This window comes from Peromyscus californicus, unplaced genomic scaffold (genome assembly GCF_007827085.1).
Source record: "Peromyscus californicus insignis strain IS unplaced genomic scaffold, ASM782708v3 Scaffold_20__1_contigs__length_68692818, whole genome shotgun sequence".
NCBI lineage: Eukaryota > Metazoa > Chordata > Mammalia > Rodentia > Cricetidae > Peromyscus > Peromyscus californicus.
This window is the reverse complement of record NW_026294503.1, coordinates 19,020,920-19,044,796: the sequence shown is the minus strand read 5'-3', so window position 1 is coordinate 19,044,796 and position 23,877 is coordinate 19,020,920. Positions and strand designations below refer to the sequence as shown.

General features: G+C 41.2%; 1 protein-coding gene across 1 annotated transcript; it reads right to left on the bottom strand.

Annotated features, from left to right (window-relative positions):
• Positions 1-999: 999 nt before the first annotated feature.
• Positions 1,000-23,634, bottom strand: Med30 (mediator complex subunit 30). The gene is made up of 4 exons (XM_052747805.1): positions 23,359-23,634; positions 15,633-15,791; positions 13,993-14,097; positions 1,000-2,996 (listed from the first exon to the last, which is right to left on the bottom strand). Exons 1-4 carry the CDS (start codon positions 23,533-23,535, stop codon positions 2,901-2,903), a joined length of 537 nt encoding a protein of 178 aa, XP_052603765.1. The 5' UTR covers positions 23,536-23,634; the 3' UTR covers positions 1,000-2,900.
• Between the last annotated feature and the right edge of the window lie 243 nt (positions 23,635-23,877).

Genomic DNA, 23,877 nt, shown 5'->3' with positions numbered 1-23,877 from the left:
GAGCTAGGTAGATCTCTGTGTGTTCAAGGATACAGCCAGCATGGAGACACACGCCTTTAATCTCAATACCAACCATAGAAGACCTGGAGGTCTGTCCAGACAGGCAGTGACAAGGCGGTCATGTGGTTGGGTTTACAACCAATGAGAAGGCAGAACAGAAAGTCTTTATAAAGACAGACACACAGGAAGTAGGTCTCTTTTGGAGAAGTAGGACCACCGCGTGAGGAAGGGTAAGGTTTTTAGCTCTTAGCTCTGACCTCTTGGCTTTCTTCTTTGCATTGGTCCTGTGTTTCTTATTGAATAAGATGGTTACTTCTACAGCAGATTTTTTCATTTTTTGCCACTGTAAGGACTAGTAAATCCCTTTTGTAGGATTAACCTGTTTTGAACTGAGTTTCTAAGATTTCCAAGCACAATTCTAACCTAGAGCATAATATCAACTAATCTCATACATCATTTCACAGGTGAGAGAACAGGTAATCTTGCCTAGGGACATATCTTACAATAAAGTGCCTTTCTTTGCACTTTAATCCATTTGTGTGTTCTCTCTAGAAAAGGCAGAATTGGAGAGCTATCGAGGTCTGCATTTAATAGGCCCCACCACACTCACAAATGATCACATGGTCACTTGTAAATGAGTAGAGTAGCCCCAGTTCTGAGAGAGCATGCACAGCTGCCCATAACTTGGGGCTACAGATCTACAGCAATGTAACCATACTCATTTTTGCTCCACCAGAGATATTCTCTATATATTCAAAGCCTAAAGCATGCAATTTCTACCTTCCTTCCAAGAGCTAGGTTTGTGGCACCATTAATGATCTAAGTGGCTGAGTAGGATATTCAAAACACCCAAACACTAGATCAAAACCCTTTACTACGGTTATCAGGAAAGAAACACTAAATTAACAAGTGTCATTATTACCAGTGGCCAGCATGGGCCATGCATTTCCTGGTTCTTAGCATCTTATTCAAGAATGAAATAAAAATTTCCACACAGACTGGAAAGTAGCAAGGAAAGTTTATTCAAAGAGAAATGATAGACTATGCCAGAATACACTGAGTGAAGACACCCAAGCGCCCTGATAATCTGACTGTTTAGGCCTTCTTAGTCTAAGCCAGATCTGGCCCCCTTCTACCTTCTCGGTGTAACTGAATAGTCTAAGTTTGATGGTCATTAAAAGGAAGAGAAACTTATTCCATTATTCAGAGAGGGTGTACATGCAGCTTGGATGCAAGTAGGTATCCTATGTTGCTAACAGCTTGCTAGGTAAATTATTCAGAGGGACGTGCAGACACCACACGTACAGGTATGCTCTCAGACTGCCAAGTGTTTTGTTCAAAGACAGGTCTAAGCCAAGTGGAGCTCAGGTTAATATTATTCTCTGTGCATACATGCCTCATTGTATTGTCAGTAAATAATATACTAAAGTCACAATGTCACAATGGTAATGGCATACAGACTATGCTGCACATGAAAACCTACAGAAATCCTGACTGTCTAAACAAACCGTAGTATCATTAGGTACGGTGGAATAGTACACCAAGCGAGACTTTTGGTCTACATTCTTCTCTGTGTCATAGTTTCATACAGTTGCTTTTGCCCTGCAACTATACAGAGCTTCCCCTGTGGTTCTCACCAACAGTGGGCTTGCCCAGAACTGCATCAGCAAAAGTAAATTTAACTCTTCTTGTAGTCTGTCCCCCACGACTGGAGGCAATCTGTCTGACTCAGGATGGAAGGTACAGTTTTGATCAAGTACTATTTGAACAAGCTATAACATTCAGAAGGTGCAAAAGTGTAGACAATGAAAGGTCAGTACATTTTGAACTCTGAATCCCAACCACCCATTCCTTCCTAGAGGAAGCTGGTTACTAGTTTCTTATGTAACCCTTTGGAGAAACTTAACCCACAAGCAAGAGTCAAATGCAGAACTGCCATAGTCAAGTCAAGCCAGGTAGGAGCTTGTGACTCAGGCTGGAACGCCCATCACCTTTCACCAGGGGTCACCTAAGACCATCTGCATATCAAATATTTACATTAGGATTCACAATAGTAGCAAAATTATAGTTACGAAATAGCAACAAAAATAGATTTATGGTTGAGGGTCACTACAACATGAACTGTATTGAAGGGTTGCAGCATTGGGAAGGTTGAGAACCACCGTTCTAACAATAGTCTAGATTAGAACTCTTTAAAGTGCAGCATATTGAACCATACTTGGGACTAGAATGTCGCTGACAGGCAGGCCCCTGCTACTAGGTCCAAGGCAGGTCACAGCTAAGCGTGTGACCAGATTGTATCTTCTTCAAATCGCCTCTCTCATCCTAATTCAGAAAAACACTCCAAGAACCTGGTAAAAGTGATTGAGCAACCAAGTATTTTCTTATTCTAACTGGTTTGAAAAAAAAAATTGATATGTAAAATAAATGGTATTTAAATAAAAGAAAATAAAGGAAAAAAACTGAATTAAGAAAGGAGCTTAGGCGGTAATATGTTTTTAATTTTAATTAATTTCTTTCAGAGATAAACTTTGGTTGGTATTTTAATACGCTAAAATATTTATCCTTTACCTCTCTTTGAAAAGGGTAACTAAAACAAGCAACAACACTGGTTATGTTTAAAAATTTATTTATTAAAGTTCATTTTGCCTTTAAAAAGCAATTATTCAATTCATGAAGACTAACCAAAACTTACACCCTATCAAAGGCTATTACAGTAATCTTCTATAGAACCAAGAGCATTAAACAAACAAACAAAAAAAGTCACTGAAAACTTTAAAGTGGAAACAGGAACTTTAGTGCCAGTCAGTAAAGAGATAAATAATCCTTATCAAAGGATTATACTTGAGGGGGAAATCCAATTGTATCACATGAGTAGTGCAAGAGATTTAAGTATCAGTTTAGTTCCTCATTGCCAACATGGCATTTATGTCCCAGATGAGATTCCGTAATTGATCCATAATCTGCTTCAGCTGTTGATTCTTCTGTTTGAGTTTCTGTGAAAACAAAAGGATTTAGCAACACTGTGAAGTGAAATACACAATGATGTTAAAAGACTGAACTGTAGTAAGTTAGGCCCCTAGTGATCCAGACAGAAGTTAACCCCAACATTCCTGCATAACAAAAGTTCTCTGTCTCAGTTACTTTCCTATTGCTGTGATAAGACTCCATGACCAAGGCAACTCAGAGAAGAGTTTACCTGGGGCTAACCGTTCCAGAGGGTTAGAATCCATGACTATCAGAACCCATGACTACCATGGTGAGGAGCATGGTAGCAGGGAGGCAGACATGGAGCTGGAGCAGTAGTTGGCAGCTCACATCTTGAGACAACCACTACCAAGTAGGTAGGCAGAGAGAGACAGACAGAGACTAGGAATGGCTTGAGTCTTGTGAAACCTCAAAGGCCATCCTTAGTGGACACCTCCTCCAACAAGGCTGTACTCCTCAAACAGTTTTTACCAACTAGGGGCTAAATATTCAAACACATGAGTCTATGGCGGCCATTCTCATTGAAAGCATCACAGCTTCTACCTTTTCTGATCTCACAGTCCCTGACAGATGCCCTGATTTCTAACTGAGGTCCACAGAGGCCTCTGGCCCCTGCCCCCATCCTATCATAAACTACGTGACACATTGAATTGTGATATATCTAGTATTTAGATGCTGTAAGGGCAGTGGAACATAATGGTTAACACTACACTTTCCAATCACATGTTATGGTTGATCAAATGCTCAGCTCTCTACCAATTATAAGTGGAGGACACTGGCCAAATTGTTTAACCTCACACCAGAAGGATGAAGGCAATCACTGACTTTATACCTCGTAAGAGTTCATGGGAGAATCAAATGGTTTGATTGCTTAAAATATTACAGTTGTCTGACAGAGAAGTAAGCATTTGGCACTTGATGACAGGCACAGAATGGAAGCTGTCAATATAAAAAACATAATACAATGGCCCAGGCAAAATCAGTCTTCTAGAAATGTAGCAGAAATTACTGCCCTAAGATGAAGCACAGCCTACTTCTAATTCTAGAAATGAAAAGAAAGCGGCCCAGTGACAAGGAAGACTCCCCACACTAAGGGTTATGTAGGCCTTGCGCATGCCCCTGCATCTCTACTCCTGGGCTCCACTAGAATCCTTTCTTCAAGTGCTATGTGATAAATATCAGCTTAGACAACATGTGACACAAACTAAGATTCTGGTTAGCATCCTTACAAGTTATAATCATAATTATTATTCAGTAATACTTGGAAAACATTAAATTCAAAGATATAATATTTTAATTAGATTATTTTAAAAATACTCTATTTAATTGCCTCCAGGTAAACTATTATATGTACACTAGGAAGAGGTCTAAAGTATTATTACTTCATTAAAAAGCAAGCTGAGATTAAGCAAACTGCTTTTACTACTTGTATCTAGACTCAGAAGTCACAAACAGGAAGAAGGTCACTAAAAGGGACATTAAACACTCTCACTAGGAAGCATAGAGGCAATTACACATACTTTAATGGTACTAATAATACTGATTAAATTAAATTCATGTTTGAAAATAGGATAGCACAAGATGCAGATGAACCGTCCAACTGCACAGCACACAGGCCTTGACTCTCTCAGGGCTTGAAAAGGTCTTTGGCAAAGAGGACTGACAAATTGAGTCTCTTTGGTTAGGTGTTCAGATGACCCATCCCACGTGACTACGTGGTAGTCAGTCAGTAAGGTGGTGTGCACACTGTCTAATTCAGGGGCAGAGGAGGATGTACTTTCTTGCCACAGAGACCAAGACAGGGACATTTCACCTTGACATACACCGGTGGTGGCATCACACTGGTAGGCTGGCAGTCTCAGCCTTCACCTCTGTAACCTGTTATTTGATCTCAGACTAAATTCCCCCCTCAGTTTCTCACGTAGGCATGGGCTAGAGCTTGAGGTCCTGTCAGCCATGCTTTCTGTGCACCCACCCAGAAGGTGATGACCGGCCACACAGACCTGTGACCGAAAAGGATTGAGTCTGAGTTAGTGAAAGGACGCACGGCTTCCCCGTGGTTCCAAGACGGCTGCTCTTTATGGATGTGCAAGTCTGTGGCACATCAATGAATCATCACTTCTAGCTGTGAAAAACTTCGGCTACCGTGGTTTTCGTTTTCATTCCAGCTCTATAAAAGGGAGCTATCAAGAAAGAATAAAAGGATGAAGAGGAGTATGAATTGGTATTTTTTTAAAAATCGAATTTCAGGAGTGGGGCAGGGTTGTTCACACCTGCATTTCCAACATCGGAGACGCTGAAGCAGGACGACTGCTGCAAGTCTGAGCTGAGCCCGCGTTACACGATGGGTCCAACACCAGCTAGAGCTGCACTCTGGGACCCTTTCTCAAAAAATCAATTAAGAATTCGAACAAATCAGCTTTAACATATCTTGAATAAAATTACTTTGAGACGTTTTAGAACCTCAGCACCAAGTAGGAGGAAGGCATAGCCAGACTGTATCCTGTAAGGTAGCTGGTAGATGATACGGAGATTCACAAGGCAGGTCCTGCCTCCGACAGAAAAGGTCAGCCGTCCAAAATATCCGCCTGGGATCTCAACAGGTTAGTGGTGAGGAAGACGTGAAAGGACTTGGCTGAGATGATGGACAATGAAGACCATTAAAAGTCCTGGAGGGCCCAAAACACAACTAAGATGAAATGCAAAGGCTAACTGCGTGTGGGATGACAAAGAGACAGGAGCGGGACTTCAGTTTTAGGGACAGCTGACAACTACCCAAAACTAGGCCTGATGAACTGTCTTCACACTGTCCAAAAAACGTGGGGGCAGCTAGAAGAAATAAAATCATGTTCTTGGGTAGTTACAAACAGACTTTATTATAAACAGTATCCAAATGCATTTGTAGAGGGCTCCTTGGTGGCGCCATCACTGGGTAAATGTGAAGCCTCCCAGTGAGACTGCTTTCAGGAGTACTCATTTGCAAATATGAGTTCTAATATGCTGGTCTCATTAGCTCCTAAAAACTAAAGTGTACCAAAGAATGGGGGGCATTTCTAAGCTTACATCAAAATCTGAGCAATACTTTCTTTTTAAGTGTAAAACAAAGTATTTGGGTAGTTTTACTCAAAAAAGACAAAGCTTTAAGGAAAAAGTATCACACAGGTAAACTATCTGGAGGCAAAGCACGCCGAGCAACTGTCAACAGTGAAGCTGACAGTCATGCTTATTAGTGGTTAAATTGTAAATACATTTTCATGACACGATATAAGATTTAATGTATACAATCTTGCCACTGATTGATTTTAACAGGGGATGACAGCTGCTATTTTCAAAATCCATCAGCTGTGCATAATTTGTTCCATTAACAGGTGAGCATGTAAACAGAGTAGGTCCTTACAAAGGACATCTATGCTAAGTCATACCATGTAATTTAATATTCATATAAAGGCTGTGACACTTGAGAAAAAATGCTTTAATTTCCAAATGCCTAGACTCGATTACATGTCACTCTTTTGATACTACCCAGTACCTCTTTCAATCTCATTTCCCATCAACAGAGCACTGTTCAGCAAAGTAAAACTCAATTCTGAGGTTCCCAAAGCAGGTTCCTTCTTTACTTGGAAAAGAGAGCTTAAGGAGCTCAAAAACAAGATGCAAACAGTAAAGTATTAAAATCAAGCAATATCTGACTATTACAACCAGGCCATTTCCCCTAGTGATTTCCAACAAATACTGAGGACCAAGTGCACGGCTCAGGGTTTCCTAGCATGACCATGGGACAGGTAACAGATGCCCCCAGAATCAGCCTGCGCCTCTGCAATCTCAGCTACATGGTGTAACATCTGAAGATGACCAGTCAGAGAAAAACCAGAAGTTTAAGCCTACTGTTTCGTACATTCAGAATGGAGACCATGTACTATAATAAAGTTGTGGATGTATTTTTAAGAAAAATTTGTTACTGATTATACAGATCTACGAAGCACTTTAATATAAATGCCAATGTATTAAAATACAGCACAATATTCTGCTTTCAGTAAATAGTCCCCTAACTGTGCCGGGGGCATGGGAAATGCTGCTGCTTCCTCGAGACTTTTAGTATCTTAAAATCCCCAACCACCTGGCCACCAGGCACAGGAGGGCAGACCAAACACTGGGTTACTACTACGTGGCAGAACTTTTAGCAGTCAGCAACACTTGGCATACAGCAGGTGCTCAGATATTTGAATATTAAAAGGAAGAGTTAAGAATAAGGCCAACAGAAAACTTACAAAGCCCTCAGAGACAGAAAACTAAAACTCCTTCACAATCATTTCAAAACTGTCCTTTCTATTGTTATTGTTTAATGTTGCCTTATAGCATTAAAGCCAGACATGGCTATTATTTTAAAGTATTCATATTATCTATCCATATTAAAGTATTCCTTATTATCTATCACAGTAGGTAAGACATATTTTGCATGTTCTGCTGCTATGGTTCAGGTAAGCACCTGCCAGAGCCTCGTGTGCTAAAGGCTAAGTTCTAGGCGGTGCTGCTCTTGTAGGGTGGTGGAAGCTCCCGGAGATGGAGCCTGGTGGGAAGTTCTAGGTCACTAGCAGCTGAAGGATTATAAGGCTCTCCCTCTTTTGTAACTGGACAAGATATGAATTCAGGTCCTTGGATTGGCAGCTGGTGCTTTTACCTACTGAGCCAGCTTACCACCTTGAAAGTATTCATACACTGAGTTCTCAGGGTCAGTTGCCATATACATATATGTGCACATTTATATGTATATACTTATGTGTATATAATGCCCTGAATAGCTGCCTATAAATGTATAAATATAATCACACGGTTGCTATAATAAAACAACAGGTACACTGATTTTACTTGCAAACGATTTGAAACACCTTCCTGCTATAATGTGCTAGGCCACAACAGGCCCAGAAGAACAGGGTCAATTAGCAATGAACTGAAACCTCCACATTCTAAAGCAAAACAACTTTCCCTCTGTTTAAGCTTATTTGTCTCAGGTCTTTGCTACAATAACAGAAAGCTGACCGACACATGAAGGGACAGTCCCCACTACTTAAGTACTCCATGAACTGATGAGAAAATATGTATGTGCATTGAGAAGAATGTGTTAAGAATGTGTATTTTAACATAACAGATATGGGGAAGACAAATAGTTCACATTTATCTGCTGTGGATTTCTTTCTATATGCTGTGAATGTGTGTTGCTCTGATTGGTTGATAAAAAAAAGCCGTTTGGCCTATGGCAAGGCAACTTAGAGGCAGGCAAGAAATCCAAACAGATGGACAGGAAGAGAAAGGAGAGGCAAGGCAGATGCTGAAAGCCACCGCCAGGAGAAGCAAGATGTAAAGGTACTGGTAAGCCACAAGCCATTTGGCAAAGTATAGATTTATAGAAATGGGTTAATTTAAGATATAAGAGCTAGCAAGAGGCCTGCCATAGATCATACAGTCTGTAAGTAATATAAGCCTCTGTGTTTAATTGGGTTCAAGCAGCTGCAGGACCTGGTGGGACACAGGAAAACGTTCAGCTACATTTATCAATATACATATTTATAAATCCTTTACAAATGAAACCAATGAAATGTTTGTTTCATTATAACAACCATGTGATTAGATTTATACATTTATCATCTAAGGGCAACTAACTATTTAGACCAATATGTACATATAAATATATCAACAGACCAGGAGAACTCAGTATGTAAACATTTTCAAAGCTGGCAAGTCGGCTTAGTGGGAAATGGCACTGCCAAATCCAAGGACCTGATTTGATCCTGACCCACACCATATAGAGAACCCATCCCCTCAAGTTGTCCTCTGACCCCGATATCCTTCCAATCTACTTATCCTTATCATTCTGGTTTGAAATTGAAGTGAAGCAAATCTTAGCCCGCTTCTATCTTTGGCCTCTAGTCACCACCACTCTCTGGTGCTCAAAATATATAACAGGGGCTGGGGAGATTTCACAGTGGGTAAGGTGCGTGCTGTGGAAGAATGAAGATCCTCGTTTGCATCTCTAGCACCCACAGAGAAGTCAGGTGTATCCATGCACATCTATAACCCCAGGTTCCACAGACTGTTCTAGCCAAAACACCAAGCTCCAGGGTCAGGGGACCCTTCCTCCAGAAAATAAAGTGGGGCAATAGGGTAGGGTACCCTTCATCTGGCCTGCCCATGTACACAAAGGAAAACAATGCAGGACTAACAACTCTTAGGAAATATAGAGAGCTTGGAGGTCATCCGATGGGTGCTGTCTCTGGCCTGTCAAGAGAAGATATGTACTCCCTCCCTATCCCACATTCCTTTGAAAGCATGAACTTCCACACAATAAAGAGTTTGGCTTTAAATAGAGAATTTAAAATATTTAAATTGATCGTTTCCTCTTTGTAAGAACCTGCAATTCACGAATGTAACTATAGCACCTAGAATCTGAGTTAAGTCACTCAGTATGAAGCAGAAGAGTAACATGGAAACACTACCTCTTATTACAAAATAGCCAAACTTTCCAGAATCTGTAATCTGTATATCTACCTATTTGCTGAATTGTGAAAACAAAACAAAAAACAACAAAAAAAAAACTTATTCCAGGAAAATAGTGTTGGAAACGTATGCATGAGTATCTTTTTCTTCTTCTTCTCTTTTTTCCCCCCACAGCAACAAAACTTATAAAAGCACATGGAGAAAAGTAATCAGAAAAGATAAGAACTTGCTTCTCTCTCTCTCCCTCCCTCCCTCTCTTCCTTCATTCCTTTTTGGGTGTGTGTGTGCTTGGCAGGCAAGTGCTCTCCCACCCAGCTACATCTCTAGCCTGACAATTCTTTTGTTTTTTTGTTTTTCGAGACAGGGTTTCTCTGTGTAGCTTTGCACCTTTCCTGGAACTCACTTGGTAGCCCAGGCTGGCCTCGAACTCACAGAGATCCGCTTGCCTCTGCCTCCCGAGTGCTGGGATTAAAGGCGTGCACCACCACTGCCCGGCCCTGACAATTCTTAATGTATGAACACAGTTTCAAATCTAAATTCCATTCCTCAGGCCCCTCCTCATTCCAACCAATTTCCTACTGTGAGTTTTTTGTCATAATGGTGATTAATTACGTCTACCTTTGTTGGAAATGTTCTTTTTAAACTCATCATTCAATTAAAAAAAAAAGTTGTCCGGTTCTGTAAGCTATAATAACGACCCGCCTACGGGATACGGTCACTGCTGCAATAATGGTGTGAATGCTAGGGGAGTGCCCAACCACCTCTGGTGGGGTTTAGGGCCCACTCCATGAGACAGAATCTATACCCGCTATTGTTAATGAGGCCAAGAATCTGAGACTAGATAGTCCACGAACCCAGAAGAAAACCTACTATTATTATCCTGCTAACTGAATACAGCAATCAAACTCCCAATGATATATTGTTATAGGCAGAGATCAGTGCTTCACTCAACCCTCATCAGAGAAGCTTCTTCTTATAGTAGATGGTGAGCAACACTGAGACTCACAATTGGACAATGTGTAGAGAGTGAAAGCCTTTGGAGTACTTAGCCCTAAATAGACCGTGTCCCTATTATATCCTTCCCCTCAAGGCTCAGAGATCTATGTTCAAAAAGGGGCAGAAAAATTCTAAGAGCCAGAAATAGCGCATGATTTTAAGGAAACAACTTTTCCCAGACACCAGGGTAGATGCACATACGAACTCACAGAGACTATAACAGCATGTACAAGACCTATACAAGTTCAAGCCAGACAAATCCCAACACAGAGGTGCTGTGGAGTATTATTTTAAGGTGGGTTACTTTTGTTATGTAATTTGTTTAACTCTGTGAAGCTGTGTTACTGTGCCTGTCTGGAACACCCGACTGTCTAATAAAGAGCTGAATGGCCCAGAGTGAGGCAGAAGAAAGGATGGGTGGGGCTGGCAGACAGAAAGAATTAATAGAAGGAGAAATCTGGGAGTGGAGGAAATCAAGGAGAGAGAAGAGGAGGATGCAAGGGGCCAGACACCTAACAACCAGCAATGGATAAAGAAAGAAAGAGAAAGAAAGAAAGAAAGGAAGGAAGGAAGGAAGGAAGGAAGGAAGGAAGGAAGGAAGGAAGGAAGGAAATAGAAAAAGGCAAAAACAAAACAAAACAAAAAACCCAAAACAGAAGCAAAAGGTAGACAGACTAATTTAGGTTAAGAAAAGCTAACAGGAAACAAGCTAAGCTAAGGCTGGGCATTTATAATTTAAAGTAAGCCTCCGTGTGTGATTTACTTTGGGAGCTGAGTGACGGGCCCTTCAAAAGAGCAGAAACAAACAACAACACAAGGGATGGGAAGTGGGCATAAATCCCCATCCCCGGCCAAGAATCTCTTTGTAATGATAGCTGGGAGAGGGAACATCAACTTTCTTCAGTAGAGTGACAGAGCATATCAATCACACTACAGAGCAGGCCCTGTGCTCAAGATTGCTCGGGCAATGCAAATCCAGCCCCATATATTTAGTGGTGCTTTTTTTTCTTTTCTTTTTTATTGTTGTTATGTTTAAAATCTGTTAAACTATATCTTTATTCTTTCTTTTTAAATGTGTTTATTTATTGTACATCCCAGCGGCAGTTTTTCCTAGTCCCTCCCTCACACCTCCTCTGTTCCCACCCCAGAATCCACTCCTCCTTTTCTGTTTAGGAAAGGACAGGTCTCCCATGAGTGTCAACAAAACATGGCATATCAAGTTGCAGTAAGACGAAACACCTCCCCATGTATAAAGGCTGGGCCAGGAGAGCTGGTATGAGGGGTAGGGTCCCAAAAGCCTGTAAAAGAGTCAGAGACAGTCTGTTCCCGCTGTTAGGAGTCCCACAAGAGGACCAAGCTACGCAACTGTACATATATGCAGAGTGTCTAGGTCAGTCCCATACAGGCTCCCTGGTTGTCAGTTTAAGAAAAAGAAAGAGCACGAAGTTGAGCGGGTTTGGGGGAAGTCTGGAAAGATTTGGGGGAAAGGAAAATAATGATAACAATATACTATATGAAATTCTCAAAGAATACATTCCTAAGTTACAGTATTTAAATCTAATTTTTTTCTTTCTCTTTGATTTTAAAGTACATTTTTCCTCATTATTTTTCTAATAGTTTGGGTTTTTGGACATAATTCTTAACTCTGAAATTCATTTTAATATACAGTAGTGTAAAAGTTAATTCCCCCGCCAATTTTCTAGTTCTAAAGATTAATTTTCCACATAATCCCTTTCCTGTCATATTAAATTCTCATATTCATCAGAAAAGTTGTTTTTTCTGGCCATTATTTTACCAGTCTGTCTACTCCTGGGCCAGCATTATATGCTTATTTATGCCTTTATAATATGCTTCACATTCATTTTAATTTTTGAAGCAAACAATTCTGCATTATTAATCTTATTTATTGGATTTTTAAAATATATTTTTTGTATATTTTCAGAAGAAAATCTCATTTTGGTTTTACTTTTTTTTTCCTAGTATGGTACTAAAAGCCTCCTATTTTGTGTATGCTTTCAAGTTAAGTCTTATGTGGATTTGGATTATTTTGCACAAGATTATGAAGTAATTAAGACTGGTACTTTTGTAATATTTATTGCTTTCCCAAGGGTTTTATATGCTCTTTTTAATTATTCAAAAATTACTTTATGTATCTTAACAGGGCTAGTCACTATTGGAATTCCAATCCACTTAGTCTTATTTCAGCTGTGAAGGGAGCTGGGAAGAGAGTTACAGTATTGTAACTAACAGTATAACTTACAGTTAGTAAGAGCCTAACAGTATTGAAAGTGGATCGTTTCAGACTGTCTGGTGTTAATCCCTTCTCTTACAGAACTTTTTATAGACCATACTTTTCTTTTCTTTTCTTTTTTTTTTTTTTCGTTTTTCGAGACAGGGTTTCTCTATGTAGCTTTGCACCTTTCCTGGAACTCACTCGGTAGCCCAGGCTGGCCTCAAACTCACAAAGATCCGCCTGGCTCTGCCTCCCGAGTGCTGGGATTAAAGGCGTGCGCCACCACCGCCTGGCCTTAGACCATACTTTTCATCAGGTGAATTTTTCTGAACATGCTAACAAGCATGTTATAATAATAACTTGTAATAATAACTCCTATTTTTGAGCACTTGTGTGCTGTCTTTTTGAACTGGTTATAATCTCTACAATAATACTAAGCACACTGGTAGATTTTATTATACGACATTTTAAACAGGAATATTTTTATACTCCTCTCGTATAAGAACTCTGGCTATTTATAAAAAATCAAAAGGTAAAAAGAGAAACTGTTCTTGATTCAAGCACCGAGTCAGCACAAGTGGACTGGAGTATACCGAATGCCTTTTAGCCATCCGAGAACAATGCTTTCCAAGGTAACTGACCGTCGACGTTATGAATGTAAACTGAATTACCCTCACCTGGCTCAGAAGGCCGTTTATCTAGAGTAGACTGTTAACACACTGGCGGAGTCTACCAAGCAGACTGAAGACTGTCAGTGACCTGTGTTTGTAAGTGAAGAGGGAGGCTGGTCGCTTAGCCCTTAGCTTTCGGTGGGCGAGGCCAAATCTCCACCACTGTGAATGAACGACTCTCTCTCCTGTTCTGTTTCATGAGAACTATCGGAAGCTTAATAAATGTTTCTCAGTGGGAACTTTTTGGACTGGAGGTAGGACAACGCTGTCCTAACTCCTGTCGTTTCTCAGTCACATCTCCTGCTGGTAAGTTTTCATCACGTGCTGTCATGTGGAAAGGCAGAGTTCAGCTCAGGGAAGAGAATGGGCTGTGACTGACGCCCAGCCATGGGCTCTCTGAGGGCTTTACCGGTGAAACCATGCTCTTCCCCAACTCTTCAGACGGCAGATCTGCTTTCCTTTCACTTCTCGCCACTGCTCTAAACAGAGTCAATCTGCCACAAAACACACCACGCAATTCCAAAACTCAAACTACGTTTTAGAGTTACACTAGCTCCCTAATAATTTTTAATCAGGACTCTGAAATATAAAGCATACAGACTAATAACTCACTTTATTTACTTCCGCAATTTCTCGTCTCTCTTCGCTGGCAAAGCGAGGTGGCCCGGCCCGGTCGTCGTTCTTTGAGCCATCTTCATCCACATATGGAATAAGTTGCTGGAAGTGGGATCCAAATATGTGAATTAGATTACCACAGAGACCGCATCTGCTTTGGATCCATGTTCTAAATATTTTTAATGCTTTAGAAATACATGGTTTTCAGGCAAAGGCCTGAAACAACAGCTTTAAAAGCTTATCATTTCAGTGTATCTATGAACCAGACTTCGGCTTTCTTTTGCAAAACAGCACATATACAAACGAAGAAGACACCAGAGGTCATGGACTTGAGAGGGAGTGTGGGGGACGGGGAGTGGTACATGGGAAGGACTGGAGGGAGGAAAAGGAAAGGCGAGGATGATGGAATTATATTTTGATTTCAAAAATTAAAAAAAATTAACCACTAAAAGACCTTGGTTTCCCAATAAAGTTCACTGTGTTTAACTGAAAACAACAACAACAACACTAACAAAACTCACCCTCCCCTCCAAAAACTGGCAGTCATGTATGGAGTTATACTTTCTCCATTCAGTCTGCTAATACGTAACCGCTAGATGCTGGCTGAAACACTCCAAGACTAATGTCAAGTAAACTGTGGCGTCTACTCCGACAGATCCAGTCTATTCAAAGTAAGACAGGTTTTCCTTTACACTACAAGAGAGGACCTTCGAGGACATGTGTGATGCAAATGTCACCAACCTGACACTCAGAACTCCAGTGGCTGCAAGACTTTTTATTTGTCTTAATTTCTTTTAGGTATGAGAATTTTTTGTTAATAGGATAAGAAATTTACAGAGCAACGATGCTTCTAGCAAAAATATGCTTAATTATGTGTGGACTGGGATGGCACTTACTGGAGGAAACCCCTTGTAAATGCGGCCGACATTGGGAACCATGTCCCTACCCTGGTAAGCCGTCATGAAGAAACAAAGAAGGATCCACCCGGCAAGCGGTTCTGTAGTCTTGGGGCACATGTAACTGGCCCGCAGGACAAGCGCCCTTCGCTCCTCTCCTGCTGCAGGACTGTCTGAAGACAGCCTCCATCTTGCACTCTCTCCTCTGTCTTCTGTGCATCCCTCCAACCTCCCCACAGGCTTCTCCTCCTTTATCATTTTCAAATGTGCTGGTCTCTTGCATTGGTGGCAGAAGACAATGCCTCAACCCAATTCCACCCTCCTTCCTGTCCCTGCTTCAAAGACCGATCTCCAACTGCTGGCTTCGGGTCATTGTTTCCCGGTTCACCTTAAGTCAATTGTGTTCTGACTTCTAGCCACCACCATTTCGATCAAGTTCTACTCAAATACAACTTTTCTCAGCAATGGCAAAAACCACCACTAATAATAACTAAATATTTCTTCTAAGAATAATAAAAGAAATCACTGTCATTAAAATACCAACAAATATAGAAGTAAACACAAAAAATAGCACAAGAAGTCTGGAAAGCAGATGCTACAAAAATCATTAATGAAAAATAAACACATGTATCCACATTTTCATCTCAGAAGTAAAACAAACAAAATTAAAAATGGGGAATACCACTAAAAGGGGAAATAAAAAGAGTCACTGACGTGCGCGCTCCTGTGATAGAAACTCACCTCAACGGGAACGGGCTCCATCCCGCCACAGTTCTCATTACACTTGTCATAGACCAATCTTAGCTTCCTGAAGAGAATAGAAAGCTGGCGAAGATGGTCCTGCAGCTTTGTTAACCGGTCCTGGTAAGTTCCAGTATGGTAAGTGACCCCATTTGGCAACTTGGCAGGCAAAAGAAAACAATAAAAATATTGAAGTTTTAAAAGCAATCCATATCAATTTATTAGCAACCTGGTACAGTACTTTACCGAAATAAAAAGCCTTGGAAAAGGCTTTGTGAAGAGACTGCTAACGAGATGAAATGCCTTTGCCTTTTAGTGTTATAAATATACGATTTTAATATCACTATCACATAAAAGCAGCAAGCTGCTGAACTTGCCCAAGAATTATATATATATTTATATATCCACACACATATAATATATATAATACACACATGTATATATTATATACACACACATATATATTTAAAAGTGAAGCTTAGGGTTTTGTTTTGCAGAAACGGAACAGCATGCTTGCATATTTGCAAAAGCATTTTCAAAATATCTTAACTATGACCAAGAGAATAAGATATGCAAAGTACAAACGAAAACATAAACCACCAAAGTTCACTGAAGACAATCTTAATAGAAGAAATGGATACAAATCAACATACACTCAAACAATTATTAACGAATTGTTACAAATTACTATGATCGTATCTGTTCCAAGTCATCAAGTTTTCTTAATTCAAGATTCTTATCAGCGAGGCTTGGTATTGTAGGCCTGTGACCCATCTCAGGAGGTTCACACGTTCAAGGCCAGCCTGTTACATAAAGTGAATTGAAGGCCAGATGGGGAAATGTAATGAGACCATGTTTCGAAACAAAGAGTGAAAGGCAGCCAGGCAATACAGCCCAGTGGTACAGCATTTGCCCCACATAACACAAGGCCCTAGGTACATCTGCCAGGGGTAGAACTATCAAAGCTAATTAATTAATAACACTTTTTCCAAAGAAGTACTCATTGAAATAATGATAAAGTCACAGACAAATGTAATTTTGGGTAGGCTTGAATAATTTGTTTCTCATCTCCAGAGTCCCTTTTATAAATGGTACAGTTTCTCAACTCAGGAGACAGATCTTTTGAAGTTTCTGAATTATTTCTAGTTTTAGGAATCCTCGGCATTAATACATTTTAAAATGCTTCAGTGAAGTGTGATAAATTACCAATGGCTCTTCTGCTCACAACATTTAAAATAAGATGGCACTAGAAGGCTTCATACTTCCATACAGTGTGGGATTTCCCCTAAGAACTCCTTTACAGACAGACACTGACAGTCACCAACAATGCAGAGAAACAGTTAAATGACCCCTGATTTCTGGTCTGAATCATAAGGGTGTGATGATTACATCTCACTTAGAGGAGCAGTGGGCTCCTGAACCATGGCATCTTATCAGGGTTGCTACTTTGCCTATATGCTCTACTTAGTAATAACTCGAACTTCTCTTTGTAGCATATTTAGCACAAAAGTTTTAGTGTATGTCCTGAATAATTTTTATGAGCATTTTACTCCTAAGTCTATGCTTATGCGTTCATGAGAAGTGTGTGTCATACACAAAAAGATTGATGAGTCTTATTATGAAGAAAAGCAATCTTGTTGAAATGCAAAGAATTATCCACCTGAAATCTGCCAACTTAGTAAGTTTGGATATTAGTTTTTATACCCCATCAGCTTCCCATTCACCTTTCTCGTGTCAAGCATTGCTCTGGCCGAGAGTGGCAGTGAAGATGAGTGATGAGGCTTCCATACTCTACAGAACGGGTGGTAATAGCACCTAGGATCCCTTGCTGCATGCTGTGGTGTAGCTACTCAGCTGGAAAAGCTCATCAATAACCATCTCCCTCATGAATATGGATGAAACCTCATAAATACATCACACTCCCAGATACTAAAAAGGCATTCAACTAAATTCATCATCTATTCTTATAATAAAATTCCCCATATATGAACAACATATTTAGGTTATAAAGTCGGCATCACAATGGATGTGCAGACATTGGAGGAATGCCCACTAAGGTCCGAACAGAAAAAGACATATACTAAGACCACTGTTACTGTTGATGCATTCTGTTGCAGAGGAGCTGGCCAGGGTGATGAGGGAAGAGAGAACGGCTGAAACATAAAAAAGGAAGCAGTATAGTGAACACTGTTTCCAAATGACATCATAAAAAGCCACCAATGGTAAAAGGATTCCATAAGGAGTTAAGTATAAAGCTAACAGAGAAAGTAAGAGCTTTGGTTTCATCTCTAAAAAGAAAATGGAAAAGCAAGGACCTAGTACAACAGAAAAAGAGAGAGAGAGAGAGAGAGAGAGAGAGAGAGAGAGAGAGAGAGAGAGAGAGAGAGAGAGGGAGGGAGGGAGGGAGGGAGGGAGGGAGGAAGAAGAGAAGGAAGGAAGGAAAGAAGGAAGGGGAAATATGTAGGAATAAAGTTAGAAAAGATAAAAATAAAAACTTCAAACTCAAAACAAGAAAAGGACATTCCATGTTCCTGGTTACTAAGACTTAACAGTGTCAAGGTTTTCTAGGCTGAAAAAACTAATAAAAGCACTAACAGGTGTTTCTTGTTGTTCTAGGTCTAAGATGTGTGTGGAAAAGTGAAAAAGGACACTTATTCTGAAATAGAAATACAAGCACATCCCAGAAACTCAAAGACTACATGAGAACGAGGCATCAGAGCATCGACGATGGAAGCAAAGAAGAAAGAGTCGAGCATCCCCGGCCAGACACATCTGTACAAAGCTGCGCCTGAACCAACCTGAGGAGTGAGATGAGTTTTCAATCAGCCTTTTGTATAACAAGGTGAGTGTTGTACGTCACACTCATAACAGGATCAATCCCACAACAACCAAAGTTTTGAAAGTAAAAATTCCAATGAAAACTTACAGAACTCATTGGGAGTGGGGAAGGCTTTCCTAACGAGACATAAAATCTGTAAGTCTAATAAACTGTACAAACTGGAAAACAAATTGTATATTAAAAAAAATAAGCAGGGCAAAAACTATATATGGGGAATCAAAAGGTAAAATATAAAAAAAAACCAGACTGGATATACCAGGCACAGGAGCTCAAGTCTATAACCCTACAATCTCAGGACTTAGGAAGTGGAGGCAACATCACAGGTTCAAGGCTAGTTCTAGCTACACAGTGAGACCCCAATTCCAAAACAAAACAGAAGAAACAAAAGAGGAGACTGGGGAAAAACATTTACAAATAAACCACAGAGATCAAGGGAGATAACACACACACACACACACACACACACACACACACACACACACAGAAATAATAGGAACAAGCAATAGCAGAAAACAAAACATTCATGATTCATAAATATATGAAGAAATGTTCAAATTCAATCAAATAAGGGAAAATGTAAGGTAGAAGTTTCATCTATCAAGTAATCAAACACCTAAAAGCATAATCAATCCATTGTGATGGTCTGAGTCAGGACACAGGAACACACGTACAACTCTGGAGTTGGAAGGACAATACAGGATGGCCCAGTGAGTTACAGTACTACTTCTAAAAGCTCATCATCGGGCACAGCTGCTCCTTTGTGTGCGACATTATCATTTGCTCCAGCATAAGAGAAACTGAAAGTAGCATAACTGTCTGACTAGAGTTTTTCCACCCAATGGAAATACTATAAGGTATAAAAAGAGAAATAGAGTACTTTATAGATATGCGTAAATTACAATATATCAAATGAAAAAGACAAAGTACAAAACAGTATGCATAGTATACTGTTATCTGTGCAATAAGGAGGGATGAGACAATATATATGCACAGATTTGATTAAATATGCAAAGAGCATTTGGAAGATAAATATAACCAGTGGCTAGAATCATTAGCAACCATTGCTCATAGAGAGGGATTAAGTACCTAGCAGACAGGGAATAGAAAGGAGAGTGCTCACTGCATGTGTTCTGTTATTCCTAAATTATGAATATATTATGTAGCCAAAATATGAAATAAAAGATTAAAAGGATAATAAGCAGAATCAAAGCAATGCTATTTTTCACAGGGAATCTTAATGTGGGATTCAGGGATATTAGGGGAGATGCTTAACACCTTGCAAACTTACTTTTCAAAACGTGTTTACTCTTTTTTTTTTTTTTTTGTTTCTAAGAAGTCTATAGTTTTCAGAGTCTTGAGCAGCTAAATGACATCTAACAGACAAAGGACAATTTTTTGCAAAGAAATTAGCAGTGTGTACTTATGCTGCTTCTCTTCCATGGACTAATAGAGGTGACCTGAAATCTGAGTATTCTGGAGATCATGGGGTAGTCCCTCCTACCGGGGTCCTGAAAGAGCCTCACTCCCCAGTGGACGCCAGAAACTGTGGCGTGATGTATACACAGTATATACAGACTACGATGGAGTACAAAATTAATAAAAATAAAGCAGGGCAATGATAACGGTGTGCTGTTCTGAAAGCGCAGTACAAAGAGTCTCGCTGCGTTCTTTTTTTTCAACATATCCTCTTAAATATCCATGATGGACTATGGCGAGCGGAAACTGGATAAGCTGCCTATGATTAAACAAACAGCCATGTTGTTCCCAGTTAAGAACGTCTGTTTATATCATCACTTCTGACTTTGGGAACTCAAGGGCCACACTGTTGTTGCCTTTTGAGGGTCATTGTTATGCGTCCCCTAAAGAGTTTGAGATGAGTCGGAGCACAAAGTGGAAGGCAGATTCGCAACTGTAGCAGCCCTTGTATCAGTTCGAAATTCGGGCCTACCTGGAGCCTAGCTATGGGCAGGAGCTGTCGGAAAGAGTCATGTTCTGTTCGGGTGATGGAGTTCAGTTCTCGCTCTGTTAATGATACAGACGGCTCGTTAAGTGAGGTAACAGCAGGTTATTAGAGGCATCTGTGATGGCGGGTCTTCCACTTATTCCTTCTTTAACCTTCAGTTTTCTTAATTATAAAATAGGAATAAAAATACTTCTTGAAATTGTTCCTATAATTGTGGACCTAGCCAAGAAAAGCAATTGATAGGTGTTTAGTGATCTGTGACCACACCTGCTTCTACACGCTCTAGTTAATTCATATTGCTGGCAGAGGGCAGGCTAAAAATAAGGAATACAGTGCACGCTAAAGTCTGGGACGTCGTGAAATCCACACTCCAGTCATTTTCGTTATGAATCTATTCACCTGAAACTGCCAAAGAATTTCAATCTTTTCCTTGAGTCCATTTATAACGATACTAGCTTTGTATGTATGGCATTTCACACTGAGTTATTGACACAGTACTAAAGATTCCCACAAAACAAAATCAGTTTTATAAAAATAGACAAAAATCTCAACTATCTTTTCTTGAAACAAACAAACAAAAGCAATAAAATACTCTTTAGGGCATCCATAGAAGTAAAAGTTGTAAGAGTCTCAAGGCACACCTTCAATTACCCCACACTGAGTAGCTTTAGGGCATCAGTTTACCTCTCTGACCCATAGAACCCTCATCAGTAGACCAAGGATGCTTTCTCCATCTTGTAGTGTTAGGATAAGCAAGCACTAGTGTAGATGAATTTCTAAACAGTCTTATTAAATAAGAAACACAGAGCCAAATACAGAGGTCCAAGCCGTAGAGACCAGAGTAATAGCCACCAACTAACCTTAGCTTACCACCTCACTGTAGCTTCACAAGAGAGTTTCTTCCTGTCTAACCTGTGCCTTTATTGCCTTCCTGTTCTGCCTTCTCATTGGCTCTAAGCCCAGCCACATCACTTCCTCATCACTGACTGTCTATACAGACCTCGAGGTCTCTATGGTTGCTACTGGGATTAAAGGCGTGTGTCACCACGCTTGGCCGTGTCCTTGAACACACAGAGACTCTGCCTGCCATGTGATCGGATTAAGGGCATGTGCCACCACCGCCTGACTTCTGTTTATGGCTCACTATGACCTCTGATCTCCAGGCAAACTTTATTTATTAACATACAAATAAAATATCACATTTCAGCCCAAATAAAATATCACCACACACTAGCGATGACTTACAAACTGTACAGGAACAACCTGGATACCTGAAGCCGAAAGATGAACTTAGACCCAAACTGATCATTATAATCACCCCACCACCACCACCCCCAACACACACAAGAACTTAAGTTATAAACCTGCGGGAAAACGTAAAGAGCAAAACTTCTCAGAGAAAACATTCACTGCTTCGGGTTACACACACAAACATTTTAAGTGTGACATCAAAAGCAAGACCTGTAGAAGCACAGATCAACAAGTGGGATCCCATCACAATTATAAAAAGATCCCATCTCCTCAAAAGATGGTTTGAAGAAAAAGAAGCGAGAGCCACAGACTGACAGAAGTATCTGGCCAAGTAAAAAGACACACCAGTAAGAAATGATGCTGAAGATGAGAGAGACCAGAACCTCAAAGACCACTGATGGAGATTCAAAGAGGTCAGCCACATTAGAAAAAAAAAAATTTAACATATATATTATGTACATGATATAAACATGATTCAATTACACTCTTAAACCTTCTACTCAAGAGAAATGAAACACACACTCACACAAAAGTCCGTAAAAAACCAAACTCTGACATTATTTATACAGGCAGCACTGTTTGTAAGGGCTCCAAAGTGGAAACAACCCAAACATGCACCCACAGATCAACAAACACAAACGCCGCAATACAGTCATTCAATAAGACAGTAAGAAAAAGAAATCACATACAGATGGATGCTGAAAGAACCCTGACCCACAAAGCTCCTATGCTATGTGATTCATATCACATAAAACCATTAAATGTAGACAGACCAGCAGTGGCTCCTTGGGGAGAGAGGCAAAAATGTCACAGGGGGAGTAAGGAAACATTTTGGGTAATGGCTATTTTTACTATTGTGACTATGATCAAGTCCCAGGTATATTCCTAAATATGTCAACCCTTTACATTAGCACAGCTTACTGTAATCTAGTTACGCCTAGAAACGGGGAGAACTATTGTCTAAATTCTTCTTCAGTTTCTGGGCATCTCCTTCAGGAGAAATTTTGTTCGAAATCTTCTCAAGTAACTTTAAAAGGCAAGTACGGTGTGATCCACCTGCACTTCGGAAAACACAATGTTTATAAAACAAGTACACGACTGGGCCCAATCTAGAAAAGGTCCCTTCAATACCACCAAGTCCTAGATCTTTGGGGATGGACACATACTGGGGATACTGTGGAGCTGGGGGTAAAGGTGATCACACCTGATACCTCCTGGGGCGGGGGAGGGGGGGTGGGGGGGGACACAGACACATGCTGGTGACACTTCTGGGGGTAATGGGAGTCTCCTGGGGTGGGAGAGAGATGCCTGCTGGGGAATAGTTCTGGGGAAAATGGGGGTGACCACATCTGGAATCTCCTAGGTCAGGAAGCAGACTCATGCTGGGGACACAGGGTGTAAGGGGGTGTGTCCACGCCTGAGGGTTTTCCAGGGCGTGGAACAAACACAAGCTGTGAGAACTGGGGAAAGACACATTCTGGGAGCAATGGGTATAAGGGCGTCTTCCAGGGCTGGGGACACTGGGGGGGGGGGGGGGGGCGCGTCCGCACTTGAGATCTCCCAGGGCAAGGGGCAGGCACATGCTGAAGACGTGGGGTGTAAAGACGACACCGCCACCCCGAGGATGCCCGGGGAGGCCCCCTTTCACCCGTCCTCCCGCCCCAGGCGCCCACCTGCATGTTCCTGAGCAGCTGGAAGATCTCCATGGTGCGGTACACGATGTCCTGCACCGTCTCCTGCCCGATGCGGCACAGCGTGGCCGTGTTGACCTCGCGCGCGGCCTGCTGCGCCTGCGGACCGCCGAAGGGCCCCGGCGCCATGCCCCCGGGCGCCAGCGGAGGGGTAGACATGGCACTCGGCGGCTCCGGCCGGCTGAAGCCGACTCGGCCGATTTCAAACCAGCGGCGCCACTTCCGCCCGCTGCGGCGCAAGCGTCCTCCCGGAAGACCTGGGAGCCAGTCTCCACGCGAAGCCCAACGCGATTGGGCTACGCGCCTGAGAGGGGCAAGATGGACGGGAGGTTAGCCAATCATCGGCGGAGTTCCGGCCAGGGGGCGGTACCAGGGGGGTGGATTGGGTGAGTTTTCCCAGAGTCCCGTCTGGGCTACAGGAGGTGTCTCCAATTTTGCCTTGGGTTCTTGTGGAGCATTTTCTCCTAACAAACCTATGAGGTGTTTCTGATTGTTGTCCTT